The 15,815-nt window shown below is 36.5% G+C and overlaps 1 protein-coding gene across 1 annotated transcript; it reads right to left on the reverse strand.

Moving 5' to 3' along the window:
• Positions 1-1,434: 1,434 nt before the first annotated feature.
• Positions 1,435-9,528, reverse strand: LYVE1 (lymphatic vessel endothelial hyaluronan receptor 1; the record flags this gene model as incomplete). Its single annotated transcript, XM_080345749.1, has 6 exons — positions 1,435-1,621; positions 2,361-2,439; positions 3,199-3,498; positions 5,996-6,135; positions 6,242-6,401; positions 9,447-9,528. The coding sequence occupies 6 exons, from the start codon at positions 9,526-9,528 to the stop codon at positions 1,435-1,437; spliced, it is 948 nt and encodes a 315-aa protein (XP_080201875.1).
• Positions 9,529-15,815: the final 6,287 nt, after the last annotated feature.

Below are 15,815 nucleotides of genomic sequence, written 5' to 3' on the forward strand. Positions count from 1 at the left end.
TATTTAACTGAGTGAGGAGGCTGTTTCTAGTGCTTTCCTCTGCTGCACATTTTTCTACTGAAATTCTGTTGATGGACATCTGAAATCAGCAGTTTCTAGAGCTTACTGAATCACAGTCTTTCAGCAGTATTGCAGCTTTCATGGCAGTGGTGGACTGCATGTCAACACAGTCCAGACTCTTAGAGCCATGAAGTATTTCTGAGCTATCAAACAAACAAAACCCCACAAACCAAACAACACCACAGGGGATCTTCAAGCATGCTATTAGCAGTACATTCTAACTCACTATCTGGTGGAATAAATAACCACAAGGCCATTTTAAAATTTCCGTGAATCAGAAACCTAAAAGGTCATAACCCAGTGTTCTACTCTGTAGAAAACACAATCTAGGTGAGCAGTTTAGTGCTATTCTGTTTAAGACTATGTTTTTCAAGCTGCTTGATCTAAAAAGAAATTTCCTTTGCCATAATAACCTTCTTCACATATAAAATAAGTTATCCAAAACATTTATTCATGAAAATATTTGATAAATTGCTAGTGTTGTTCTTCTATAACAACTAATTATTCCTGAAACATTAAGGTTATATGAGCTCTTTTTACCATGAAACAGCTTTCATGAGAATAAATTGCCCAGACAAAGATATCTACCACACTTCATTTCTTTATGAAGTACTGTAAATGTCCCATACCACATGAGATCTTTATTATGAAAGCCACATCTAAATATACACAAAAGATCTTAAATATAACTGCTGAGATATAGTTCAAAGGTTTTTTTCCCCTGTCAAATATCTGATGCAGAAGAATGACACAAGTTTTAATAAATAAAACAGTGAATTATTCCATGATGAAGATATCTAAGAAAGTTATTCATTGCTGTGTATGTATATTTAAACATCAACATCTTTGTACCCTTCCTTGGGTATTTGAATAACAGTGGGTTGGATTCCTTGATTTTTTTATTCATGTGTAAACAGGTTTATTTCTTCTGTTTGTAAACAGACTTTTTAAAAACAGTATGTGACTACTTAATGGAAAGAAGCTAATCTACATGAAGAAGAGCTACAGTTTTATCATTTTATTTTAGACATTAAGTTAGCAGACATTCTCCAGCCAGATGAGAAAAACCTTTTCATTATATATTGATCTGAATTCTGTGCAAACAGGTAACACACTGCATGTCGTTAATAGCATATTCCTAATTCTTGACTAAAGAGGAAAAATGAGCTGTAATTTCAAGTAAATAAGACAGTATGTTCTTTTGCAAGAGCATTTATGAATAAAGATGCAATTATTAAAAAAACCCCATGTTTTCATATGTTAAGAAAGATAAAATATTCATTCATGAGTCTTTACAATCACCCATGTTTAAAAGCATTGCTACGTTCTGTGTGCTTCATTTAATATTTCTACCAAAAGTGTATGTTCTTCCCCTTAGACTTCTGCTTCTAGACATTTTACTGTGGCCTCAGGCTTGGTTGGAGACTCTTCTACCTTTTTTCCATTGTTTGTTGTTTCTTTCTCAGGTGTTTTGTCATTTGACGTAGCCTCCTTGAGAGCAGTAGTTTCAACCATTTCTTTTTGCTGATTCTTGTTTGAAAATGGGAAAGTTTTCTTGTACCTTTAAATAGAAAAAAAAGTAGTAAAGCAGAAACATGGATGTCGTTTGGCCAAGAAATAAGGTGAAAAATATCTAGAATGAACTTTCTTTGCCATACTCAAGCAAAATTCTCACAGAGAATAGTTGCATGCTGGATCATTGTGCTTTTTTAAAAAATGTGCTTTTTAAAGAAATATTTTGTTATTGTTTTAAAAACCAGACAATGTATATTCAGGATTCATGGTACTTCACGATAAAGCTTTCTGGGCTAGGATGTTAGAAATGCACATAACTTTTTGATATGATTTAATGTTGTGCTGTGTTGAAGATCTTTACATATGACGAATCAGCTCAGCAATTATTTTTTTCTGAACACAATCCTAGTTCAAGAGTAAAAACTTTTACCTTGAGTCTGACATAGAGCGAAACAGGAGTAAAACTGCATAAACAGGGTTATATACAAACACACTTCAGTGTTGCTCCTTTGGCACACATGGAGATGTTTCACACTAGGCATGACTGACTAATCAAAAATAGGCAGTATTTGTCTTTGGTTCCCTTTCTAAAACAGGGAATGGCAACAGCAACAACAAACTTTATCTGCATAATGACAGGGTTTAAGATTCTTTTTCTTTGTGCTATGCTGTTATATCATTATAATTACTTCTCTTGCTCTTTAGCTACATATTTAAAATATTCACTGGTTGTACTCCAGGAGTTTACTCAGTCCAAGAGAAAAAAAAAATAAGAAGAAACTTACTTTTTGATATAGCAGACTGCTAGAACAACTGAAATAATGAAGAAGAAGACTGCCAGTACAAGAAGTGCAGTGGGGATACCTAGAGATAAAAGTGAGGTAAGCGTAGAGCTTTTGTATGCACTTAATTCTGACTTTCTAAAGGCTAATCAGCATAAATTCAGATTCTTCTAAAAACAGCCTAGTGTAAGAGGTTCATACACATCAACTCAAGAATAGAGGTATTAGGAGTCTCAAAAAGGTTAGTACTCCTAATTTTTTCAAGAGAGACTAGAAGAGGTATTTAAGCAACCCCTGACAGATGTTTGTCTAATCTGCTCATTGGAGGATATTTACAGCCCGCCTAGAGAACATATCTTTGTGACTAACTATTCTTACAGTTATAATGTGTTTCCTCATACTTAGTCTACTTCTTGGTTGCTGTGTATTAGGATTACTTATTCACGCCTTATACCTAGAGAACACCTCCATATTTGGAAAACAATTCTCCTTAATTTTTTCTTGACTTCTTTTGTTTTCCATTACTCTGAACACATGGTGTTTGCTAAGACTTTATCAGAAATGTATTTGCCCCAAATCACATTAATCAGAATGAACTTCCACCATTTTATGTTAAAATACAATCAAAAAGTGTCAAATAAAATCTTCTACTTTAAAATTATATAAAATTCCTCTGCCTTATAAGCTTTGCTTTTGCAAAACCATAACACTCCTGCCTCCGGGTTCAGCTATATCAAAATGGATCCTGGAGTAGCAAACAAACTTCACAGTAAACACTTTTACTACTGACATCTACGTAACTCACTCGTCTGACTAAATAGCTGCCCTGTATGGCCTTTACCTCCAAAGACAACGGCATCGTTCTTAAAGGCAGCACGGGAGGTGTAGTTAGGAGAGTCAATCGGTGAGTATTCCTCTGGCATTTCTGTAGTAGTTCCCTCCGTTGGTAATATAGTTTCAGTTATACATATCATGCGAAATTTTATATTTCTCAGGGATTGTTCTGACTCGGTCACGTTGGGCGCTGCTGTGACATTCTCAGTCAAATCAGAGCCTGAATATGCACTTAAGTCTGTCGATGCACTTGATGAAGGTAGCATGGTTGTAGTTGGGTCTGGTTTACATGAATTAATGTGAACATCTGCAGCAGGGAAAGGAAATACATAAAAGTTGTGTTGGATGTTAGTTTTGTTCTTATTGTACAGACATATTTATAGAAATTGTTCCTCAGTCACTCTCTTCTGGAAATCATTATTTGTCTATTCACAAAAGCCTTACCCAAAGCAGGCATGCCTATTTCAAATATATATGGCTACAATCCAGATTATGCACCTTTTATCATTGCTCACATAAATAAACACTTTTATGAGAGAGTTGTGATGCTCATTTTTTAATTTCATACCAGTTACAAAATTCTTCCGGAAAAGTACTTAGAATAATAATGCATATAAAAACAGTAATGTGACCTCCTACAGAGCAGGACTTAACTGCGGATCCAAGATTAAAATATTTCTGTTATTTATATGTTCAAAACATATGCATGCACTGTTGATACTTGGAATACCACTTTGATCTCCTGGAAACAGAAGTAGCCCCATAGAAACTTCAGCTAAATCAGACACCAGTGTGAGATGAAAAAGTGACAGGATTCTAATGGGGGCTACAAAGAAACAAACTTCAGGCACACTCAGAAATTAAGTAATTTAAATTATGTGGAAGTTGTCTATATAAAAACATAGTTGCAAGTGGACTCCTACATGTAAATGCAAAAGCTGAGCTCTGAACCAAGCTTATGTGAAAGTGTGAAAATTCTTCTAGTGAATTCCATAAAGCTATAAAAATTTCACTGAAGTAACAAGCAGATTACAATATAAATAACAGGGAAATGAGATATGTACTCCAAATGAATCCCTGTGGGAAGTCTAATGACGCAGTTCCATTCACAGAATCAAAAGCTAAGTGCTAGGGGCTTTTTACTTTTTCCACTGCAGTTTTCAAGTGATTTTGGCATTTCTTTGGCACAAAGAAAATCGACATATTGAGCGTCTGCCAAATATTTTGGATAATAGCAGACAACAGTTTGGTAATTAAGATTAAAAAATGCAGAATCATACCCATGTTAAATATACATTAAGTTATTTTCTAACCATTCAGCAAAATTAACTTTCTTCACATACCATAACAGTATCACTTTTTTGAATTAAAGCTAAACAGACCTCCTGAGCATTACCCTACCTAGCCAACATTTCTGATGCAGAATGACACATATTTCATGCACTGAAACAGCATGTTGCATAGGAACAGAAGAAATAACAGTACCAAGAGGAGCAGCTTCTTTTAGAGCATGTTGCCTGAGCTCTAATTCACCTACGCATTCATCAGTAAAAGCTACGGAGTGTAGAGCAAAAACTAAGCTGGCCCAATCATGTAGTTTTTAACTTTACAGGTTAGGTGGTAAGTCGATTTTTAATGGTGCTTTCTTATCAGCAGATACTTTGTAAGCCGACTACTTCCATCATCTACCCTACTTCACTAAAATGGCCCAGGATCATGAGCAAAGGCCCAATGGTGAAGGCACAGTCTTCTCCCTCCCAGCTTTATCCTCAGTCTCTGTGTAAACTCCAGTGTGCACAGTCACCAGACACGGTCTTAGGTCTTTATAGAATATCCTTGCATGGGCATATCTTATGCATCCATCTTTCTCCTGCTCTTTTCAACCTTTATTCACCTAGCTTTCCTGAAAAAATTTAGGATTTTGTACACAATCTCTTGCTCTTGTTATCTAAAACTCATTGGCAAGGCCAAAGGACTGATTAGAAATAATTTATTGATCCTGTATATGGTCTAATTATTGGAATAGTTGTTACATAATAAACGTAAGATCTGAGACACTAGCAAGAACACAATGCCTCTAGTTAACTATTTATTTTTAGTTAATGCCACAGAAGTTGTAAATAAACAATACTGATCTGTTGTGCTGAGAAGATCTAACTTTTATCAAGGCCCACATTCCACTGATATATCTTCAATCTGGGAATGGACAGTCAAGAATGAGGAGAAGGACAGGTCTTTTCACACATAGAAGAATGCACATTAAGGGAAGCTGTTTGGTTTTACTGATAATAGATCAGGAATCTAATTAATTGTATGGTGTCTCAGCTGTTCTAGCTTATATTTTAATTTAGTTTAATGGATCCATTATATAGATGTATTTTTAAATATCATTTATTTCTGAAGTACCCCATCCTTGGTCTTTTTGCAAGAAAATACACACCATGCACAGCCACCTTGGTTAAAAATTCAATTCACTGTCCTTCAAATTAATCTGTCGAAATAATCAAAACATATTAAGAGCCTTGTGTTGACATTACAGAATAGTAAAAGCAAGTCTTTTTCAAGAGCTTTCCTGGCAGCACCAAATTACTTATTCAGATTAACTGAATTGATCTTTTGTATTTCTTGGAAGCTTTTTTCCCCTACTGAGCTAAATACAACTTGACAACATTTAAGACTGCGGGGAAAAGGGCCAACAAATTGTAAGAACTCATGCAATTGTAATGTTTTTTTCATGCAGATATTAAAAAGAAAAACCAACAAAACACCAAAGCACAAGAAATGTAGCTGTCATGGTTACATACCTGAGGAATTGAAGCAGTAAACCTTAAATGTTTTAAAGTGCTCAGCATACCACGGCACTAGTCCAGTGTTGCCCTTACCACATTTCTTGTTGGATGTTATCCGAGGAATGACAACAAATCCGTCTTTCACCCATCCATAGCTACAATAAAAAGCACCAGTCCTTTTAATATTAGTTTTACCACCAGTCTCAAAAGTGTGTAAAGCATTTCACTAAAGGCTACAAGACACTAACTGAAGTTATATACCTGCATGTTTCAAAGCCATGTTTCAAAGCCTTTTCGACTTGGTCTTTACTTGCCAATTGTAGATTCAGTTGGTTACATGCATTACTTGCTTCTGAGAAATTCACTTTCTCCTCAAGATAAATTCCTACACCTGTGATCCTGCAAGGTGAAAGAATGGAACCTGTAATTTAGATATAAATATTCAAGGTTAGTAATTGAATATTAACATTTATTCTTTCTGAAGAATTTAACACCAGATTCAACTGAATGTTGAAGTTTCTAGTTTGAGGATAGCAGAAAACTAATATTTAGCAAAAAGACAAAAAATAGAGCAGATTTTCTTAACACAACAGTCTATAATTTCAAGAGGTTTGGTGGTTATTAGCCTAAATGCATGTACAGTTGGCATTTGAGTCATTACCTGGAGTCACTTTTTTACTAGGGACGTTCTTCTTTGTCATACTTATGCAAAATGGGAAGAGTAATCAGACAGGTTCCCCCTCCCCCCTGCTTTTTTGTTTGTTTGTTTGTTTTTAAATTTAAAATGCTGAAACAGTTGCACTGAGGCACTGATTCTGTCAGTATACCACACTTACAATATGGGTTCTATCAAAGGTATTTTTCATGGAACTGATATACCAATAAGAAAACATGCCTATAAAGATTCTATCATTCCTTATATTCCTTACTCTTCCTAAATGTAACTTTTAATTTTTTATTTTATTTTTTAACCTAGCTTGGCATGATGCTTCCAGCACTGTCAGGTGTTCAATTTACTGAGTACTTGGCAGGCCAAGGACAGAGGGGACAGCCAGGTGAATTTCTGATGCTTTTCCCCATTCCTCTTCCATAGGCCATTCATCCAGCTTTTTCAGACAGCCACAGCTGGCACACTGTCCAGGACACCCGCCCCAGGACAGGCATAAGCTTAGGTCTGGTTACACCTGCTCTACTTTCTTAGCCTGTGTTTGGGACATAGGGCAGAATTTAGGATTTGACACAGACAAGGAGAAAGGATATCATTCTTTTGCCTCCATATTTCACAGGAAGCATATGTCATTGCCATATTAAATGAAATATTTAAACATTTAATTGCAAACATTTCAGATAACCAACAGCCACAGGTGTTACTTCCTTATTCAATATTCTCTTCAGACTGTGAGCCAGCTAGGTATGTACACTAATTAATACATCATAAAAATTGTGCATCAGAATACAGGCAATACACAAATTCTCAAGGCAGGATGAAGTGGCGCTTGCAGATCCACCACATGATGTCTTGGCAACAGAGGTTAAATTGAATTTTATGAACGAATGAAGTGACAGAGTCACAGCCAAGCCACTCCCATGATGGGAAGGGGATGCAAAGATGACTGAACTTGTGTGGAGTGCTAAATAAAGGCAGGCTTTTCACTCCTGCCCAGCTGGCTGTGGTGGAGTTGGAAACAATTTCTGGTAAAAGATGCATCTCTGTTGTCCCTACATGTTTTTGTTTAATTGGACTTAAATGTTTGTTAGAGCAGTCATGGATATTGTAGATTTATCCCAGCAGTGATGGAGGCTGTGGCCTTCCATTAACACTTCTTGGCATGGTGTAGACATAGTCGTGGGGCAGGTGAGCCACTGAACACTTGAGCAGTCCACACAGCCAAATCGTGGCTGCATCCAGCCCTGACTTGAACGTAAGACCAACCCAAACACATTGCATGAGGTTGTAGAGAAGCCTTGTTGCTCAGTGAAGATGTATGTGTAGGTATCAAGGACTTCAAGTCTATCCAAGTAGTCCCAGTGTGAAGATGATTCACACTGTCAAATTTCTGCCTTTCAGCTAACTTGTCTTCATCAGTGTCCTCTTGTATGTCTTCATTTTGGCCAAAGTACTTCTGTGTCAGAGGAGCGTTCAGTGTTAAGTTGTCTTGCTTCCCTTTTGCTAGCAGGCAACTCTCCCAGTCCTCTTGAGAATATTTTCTGGTTTCCTGCATAACTCCCCATCTCAGCTGCTGCAGCACATCCCACAATTCCTCTTTCTTAGTTTTCAAGACCCCATTCCTCCCCTAGGGTTATTCCTAATTCCTTTCTCTCCGTACTGCCTGTTGTGCTCAGACTTCACTCTTACTGCTTGCTTAGTCAACTGTTTTTGCATCTTTAGCTGAGAGCTAATACAGCTTCTAAAAACTGAGAATGAAAGTTTCTCTCTGACCAACGTTACGAATTTCAACTAAAGCTGTGCAGCTGACTGAATGGAATTTCCTGAAAACTTAGAAAGTTGCCTAGATACTTGTAAACCCTTAGTCTTTAATAATTCAATTACAGGACAAATACTTTTACATGAGAATTGCCTGACAGATACGTAGTGTAACATAAAAATTCAGTATGAGAAAATTAAGTCTTAAGTGATAAGAAAAGTGACTGTAGGACTTAAATCAAAGTTGTACCTTAGAATTCACTAAGCCTTTTAAATCAAAATGACAAAGTAAAATAAATATTTTGGAAAAGTTATCAGCTTCAATCTAAATTCCAGATGGTTTTACAGTGTGAGGAAAAAATGCAGAATGAGAACAGTAGCCATTTCAATTCTGCTCATCACTTCTTAAATCACCTCTGAACTCTGTTCTAAAGATAACTGATTTTGTACAGGAGACAGACGAATCCTTTAGAAGCATGTTATCCTTTTTGGTGTGCAAGCTGTACATGGCTGTACTTTAAGCTTTGCTCTAGTAAACCTGCTAGTAACTGGACATTCTCTTCAGTATCTGTGTCTTGTGTGAAAAATCTGTTTTACTGAGGAAGATGGGAAGACCCAGATGGAAAAATCTCACCATAAGACAAAGTTGTCATTGAACAGGAACAAAAATGTTCAGCTTTTGTAAGCTATGGGTTTTGGCTTAGTTGTGTATTAATTCTCTTGCTTTTTGTACAAAACTGTTTGTGGTGGTATTTTAAATAATACAAAATAAAATCACATTACAATAGCTCTGAACTTAATCCTAAATGTAGTACCAAATCTTTAAAATAAGCATTTCTGTAGCATTTAGACTAACAATGAAAAGGTTCTCCTGTATGCTAGAGTAGCCTTCATAGCACTGTATTCTCAAAACCCTGTGGTTTCCTGCATCAGAAACATATTTACACACAGTCCCTTTCCCTCACTTTTGTCTGCAAATCTAGCTACCTTTTTTAAAGTACTGTTTAACCAGGAGACTTTAAAAAGTGGAACTTTACATACCCGTTATAATGTAATTTTGAGCCATGAATGTCGTAACCCAGATGAAAAACACTGCTGAGGTCACTCCAGAATAAGTTGCCATTGTCACCAACTTGGAAAAGTGAGAAATTCAAGATGATTTGTCTCCTGTGCTGAGAAAAGTTAAGGGATTGGATACTGTCAGACCACCTCTGAAAAGCCTTCTCGATAGCAACTTCAGCTGTCACTGCACTGCTTCATAGAATGACTGTCAGAGCAAAACTGTTGACTGTCCCACTCAAAGGTGAGGTCACTGACTGGAAATCCCTAATCACCCTCTACACTTTCTTTCATGTAGGGCTTGCTGGAAAATTTAACTACTGCTGACTCAGAAAACACAGCTGAGGAAGGGAGATAAGACTGTTAGACTGCTCAGTCAGTAAATACTTTGAAAGAAGTTTTTCTTTTGCTGTTTTTTCCTGTTTTACTGATTAACAGCTCATTATTCATGTTGTCTATTCATCTGGTAAATAAAGTGAAATCTCTATTGTATCACGGAATGCCAGGCAGGATTTTTCTTTTGGAATTGCAAGGGCATCCATTCCCCATTAAACTATTTGTCTTGAGGCAGAACTTGTACCTTTTTTTGCCTTACAGTTCCAATGAAAAATTGGGTACCAGAGATAACATGATACCTAGTTTTGAATGTATTTGGAGATACTCTACTGTAAATGGGATTCCTTGTGAGACTGCAGGGACAGAGGTGGGAGCCAGTCCCTTCACTGCTGCCTTTTGTGAGGTTCCAACAAATAGTGACTCGAAACACAGATGATCCTCACGGCTGTACTTAGAAAACCTTCAGGAAGTCTTCATAAAGAAATGATTCTTTTTTTCTCAGAGATTCCAACAAACATAGAGCAGGAATGGAGTTCAAGAGATCAGCCCGTTCTCTTTACTGCCAGTAGAATCAGCTGTATTTGTGTTATTCCTGACAGATGTTTGTCTAACCTGTTCTTAAAGACTTCCAGTGACAAATTCCTAACATTTCCTCAAATGATCTATTCCAGTCTTTCACTGTTCCTTGCTGTTAAAAGGTATTCCCTAGTCTTAACTGACTTACCCATACCATGGTGTAAACCTATCAGTTCTTTTCCTGTTGGAAACAGACATGGAAAATAGTTCATTCCCTTACATTTTGCAACAATCTATCTTGTATATTTAAAGAGTTCTGCCTCTGCTCCCACTTTTCTTTCAGCTAAGAAATCCCAGCTTGCTCATTCTTTCCCTCTAGCTGAGGCCTTGCCAATGCTTGCATTTACTTTACAAATTACCTGCTTATACAGTTCAGAATGGTATGAACCTTTTTTTTTTTCTATTCTGTCTCTCTCTCAACAGGATGATTTTGTTACATCACATTCAGTTTGTGATTCAGGAAACTTTTACACGTGCTACATCTCCAGGCTGTTTTCAAGGTCCTGTAAAAACAAGTGTAACAGTAGATACCTCTTTAAACTGCCATTTGCATTGTAGAAAATTCCCATTTAACATATTAAGATAGTATTAACTTTTATCTGGACACTAGCCCAGTCTCTTACAGTAGCATATAACATGGTTATGGGTATACTATAACACAGACAGGGCCACAGAGAATGCTGTGATGTCTCCATCAGCAATAAAGCAATGAAAACTGGGTTGTGCTTCGGCTGTGGTTTGGAACTGAATGTTGATAAATCTCTTCAAGATCTTAAAACAAATTTCTTACTCTGATTTCTATTCACTCCTTTGTTGTGTTATACTTACCTGCCTCTACAAAGTGATGGCAATCTGAAATACTGTAATCAAACGTACTCTCACTGAAGCAAGTTCCAAGTGGATTCACTTACATTTACAAGGTAGGAGTAGAAACTAATAGTTATTCTCTCATGGATTAGCAGATTGTGGCTGTAAACTACCAAGAACATTAAACAAAATCTTACCATCTCCATGCTTACCTTGACTGCTAAGTATTTCCTGCCATGAAAACTAATAAGAAGCTGGATTTCTAACATTTTAAAATTGCACGCTAATTGTACTTCCAAGTTTTAATACTTCATGCCTATTATCCTCACTGGGGCAAAACACCTTTAGTCACACTCTGTCCATGCTATTGATGTTTAGTAGGATTTTTAGTTGGAAAAAGGAGATAAAAACTTTTCTAACACCAAACAAAACCACAAGCTCCTTCACATGGTTTTGTAAGAACAAATTATAGGTTAGGAGAGAGACAAAATAATTTTAGAATGATGAAATGAGACTGAAATAACTTTTTATTTCCACACCAGGTTCTTCATTTTTATATTTCAGCTGTTGTAAAACTGTGTGGCAGGTCACTTACCTGGACTGTAACAGTACAAAAGGTCTTTAATCCATTTGTGGGTCTTCATCTTAAATTGTGTGGTGAAAAAAACCCAGCCTTATACTAAATACTGAATTAGCATATAACCTAAATACTTACAGTATTGTATAAGGGAAATTCCCAGCATCTCATGCCAACATGTTCTAAAATGCTGCTGAAGCTTGCTAAACAGCAAATTTCTGATACGGGAGAACAGACTTAACTGTTTTCTACAATCACTTCTAATGGAACCTTGAAGCCTGAACAACAGGAGAGGAAACAAGTTTAAAAAAATGTTCATGTGGAAAACACAAATATCAGGGTCTTATCCTGGTGCCAGTCCTTCTTTTCAAGGTTGTTGCTGTCCCAGAGATTTTCTCCCTGACAGAGAGCAGCAGAGATTCAGAAGTGACATTTCTGTTCTTTGTGGAAACTGAGCATTGTCTCCTCCCCACTGGTCTGGCAGTTCAGCTCTCCACAAAGCCCAGGCTTCCCAGGCCTCCCAAGCCAACAAGAACAGTCATGAAATCAAGAATCCTAACCTTTCACTCAGTCTCCTCGGGTTACAGATCTCCCCTGTTGCTCTCCATGTTCAACCTCCTCAGTGCCAGGAGCCTCCCTTGGAAGCAGGAGTTAAACTCCCTCCAGGATATTCCAGTTTCCTCTCTCATCTTGTTTCTGGGCTATGACAGGGATGACCCTGCTTACTAACACTTTCTGTACTGAACCAGGAGTTTGCTTGCTTCTTCTACAGCATTTCCCCGAAGAACTGAAAGACTAAGAGAAAGACCTTTGGTATGTGTAACATGGCACTACATTACGCAGCATAGACAAGGCAGTATGTATTTCTTAAGAAAATAGCCATTAATATGCAGACAGAGCGCATGTAAAAACCAAACATTTAAGGCAGCAACACTGACTTTGAAACCATACTTTTATTTCAAAACTCAAGTATGTGATACTATACAGTACAATACCAGCACACTTGTGCAAAATCTTACAATATTACAAATTTAAATATGATACACAAAAATAGTGCCCTTTTAAATTTCCTTTTACTAGAAACATCTGTGCTGTGCAGGAAAAATAATAAATGTGTCTTATCAAAGCAGAAAAATAAATATTGCACCTCAAGAAAACTACTTCAGTGTTAATAGCATAAATAATATACATATTTCTTGTTATGTGATCTTTGAACACAAACCAGGTTGTGTTCCCCCCGCCCCCCGATAAAGCAAACTAATATCCAACAGATAAAATTACATTCAGAATAGTTTTTGAGCTCAATCTAGTTTCCTATTAAAAAGGTGTCTTCATCAATTAACTGAAAAACAATCAAAACCATTTAACGTGCTGTTAGTCATTGTGGTTCATCATTTTTAGTGGACAGTTTGCTCAAAGTAGTTATAAAAAGAACAAGATTTTTTTTGTAAACAAGCTTCATATTTTCATTCTTGTGAAATATCTTGCCTCTTTCAGTCCATTGTGCATAACAATTAATAACTTTGTGGCTAAATTATACTTGCGTTAGACATGCAAGTAGTTCAGTTCAAATCAGTACAATTACTTACAGAAACTTGCCCTTGTGCACTAAGTCCACCAAAAGCCAGTGTGCTGAATGAAGAGGATGGAAACCTCAAGCACACCCTGACCAAAAAAAACTTGGCACACACTTAACATTAAGCAGTTCAAGAGCCCGATTGATATCAATGACTTTCTACATGCACTTAAAATAAAATGTTGGACTCACATCAGTGCAGTTGTAAACAAGAGTGAAATAATTCAATTATAAGCATTGTTAATTATTTTTCCTTCGTGCAGCCCAACATTTCCACAATCACATTATCAAATATGTACCATAATTTTTGGCATTGAGTCCTGAATCTTTAGGACTATTTACCTTCTACTTTTATTGCCTTAAGGTATCAACACTATTTGCAAAGAATATTAAGTGAAAGAAGCTGATTTTAATGAAGAAGTATTCGAAGAGCAACTGGCAAGTTTCTTCAAATACTGAAGTGAAATGTCACAGTAGTTCTTCATAGTCAGGTATTCTAACTGAACCAAACAGATACCAAATAATTCGCAAGCAGCCTTCTTTTGTCTTATGCTTTACCAATTACGATTTTAGACCAAATGACACTTTCCCATTATCCTTTTTGAACTTCCTTAAGCACACTATTCCTCAACAATATATACTTTAAAACAACAACCCCTCCCAACTGCTTATAGACTTCCCCCTCAGTCCCACCCCCCACCAAAAAAAAATAAAGTGATATGGTTTGCTTTTTAATTTTTTTTCTTTTCTTTTTCAATATTAATGTCTTTTAAAAAACATGTGGCTAAAGATATAACAAAGAAAATTCACCAGCAGGATGTTTGTTCCTAGTGCCAGATACATAAATTAAATTTATGACTTAGAGACCTGTTTTCTTTGATAGTTAGCTTGAGGTTCAGTGTTGACACCAAAAGGAAACAAGACAATACTAACTACATCTGAACTGAAATTACAGTACTTCATAACTTACTGACCCTTGAGTTGGTAAACAGACCTGTTAATCAGTCAGAAAATGCCAGAAGAATGCAAGACACGAGTGCAATCAAGTGTCACACTTATTTTGGTATTATGGTTAGATTCAAGCATATAGCTATGGCAAGATACACATTGTTCATCTTCAGTCAGAAGTGACGTTCAGCAGGTACCTACGGCATACCTCAAGTGACATGCATTTGGCCTCACCCCTAGGTGGTGTGTTTTTTTTACAGATAATGGCTTTACCATTTTGAAATTGCTTGTCTAAAAATTACAGGCTTTCACATTCTTGTGTGAGAACTCACAACTCCCCAATAGGCAGAACTGTTAAAAAAATCTGTGCAAAAGAATATCCTGTCATGACCTGATAGTTTAGCTTTGAAAGCATATCAGAACAGTCATATACTTGGCATCAAATTCTGAAAATGAACTACTGAAGACATGCAGCAACCTCTTAAAAATCCTCATTGCTTGCATGTCCTGATTCACCTGGGCACTGGTAGGGTTTTTGCTGTATGCAGAACTGTGTTCCTAGTACAGATCTCAAAGGATCTCTGCTTCCAGTATCAGCAGTAGGGAAGAGTTCACTTCGTGTGATCACCTGTATACAGTGCATACAGAGGCTTGAAGACTTTTATTTTTTTTTTAATAAAGAATTGAAGATTGCTTCCTACATCCAAGTCTGCTGTATTACGGGCTTGGGCAACACATCTAATTTTCCAGACAACAACTGCTTTTTGCTGTAACCAGTATTGACTTGAGTGGCGTATGCAAATCTTTCACAAAGCATGTCCCTCTGATATATCCCAAATTCCCAAATTTATTTGACAATACTAACTGTGCCACCTAGACATTTTAGGTTTTGTTGTATATCCCAAAAAAAAAGTGGTGGTCCCATTCTTAAAGTATATAATAAAACACATTTATGCATGTACTTATTATTCCATTTAAATAATCATACAGTTAATTCCTCTTATAAAATTACTTGATCAGCAAGGCATTTGGTCTGATAATCCATAGAAGAGCTTCTATTTCTACTCAATAATCACAAATAAGGAAATCAATTAGACTCTTTAAACCCAAAGGACTGAAATGCCATTAGTACTTCAACAATCACCAGTAAATTCAGAAAATAAAAGGAAAGCACTAACTGCTAATGCAAGTTTTATGATTTTCTTCAAAACCATAGCAGAAATAATGGCCTGTGCAAATCATTATTTTAAATGTCTTGCTGGTTGCTGATTACTGCAAAACCTTATCATGATTCGATATTAATTTATTTTTATCAGGCATTTACAATAAGAGGACAGACAGGATTATTTATCAGGTTGTCATTTTAGCAAGGTATGTTCACAATGTATCCCCAAACCTGATGGTGTGGAGTAACTCACTTGTCTAACAGATCATATTTAACAACCATAAGGCTGACTAAGCACTACCTATAACAACTGTGTCCTAATACACGTATTTGCTCAGGTACCATAAATACATGGTTGTTCCTCTA

This window comes from Nesoenas mayeri (assembly GCF_963082525.1).
Source record: "Nesoenas mayeri genome assembly, chromosome: 5".
Lineage (NCBI taxonomy): Eukaryota > Metazoa > Chordata > Aves > Columbiformes > Columbidae > Nesoenas > Nesoenas mayeri.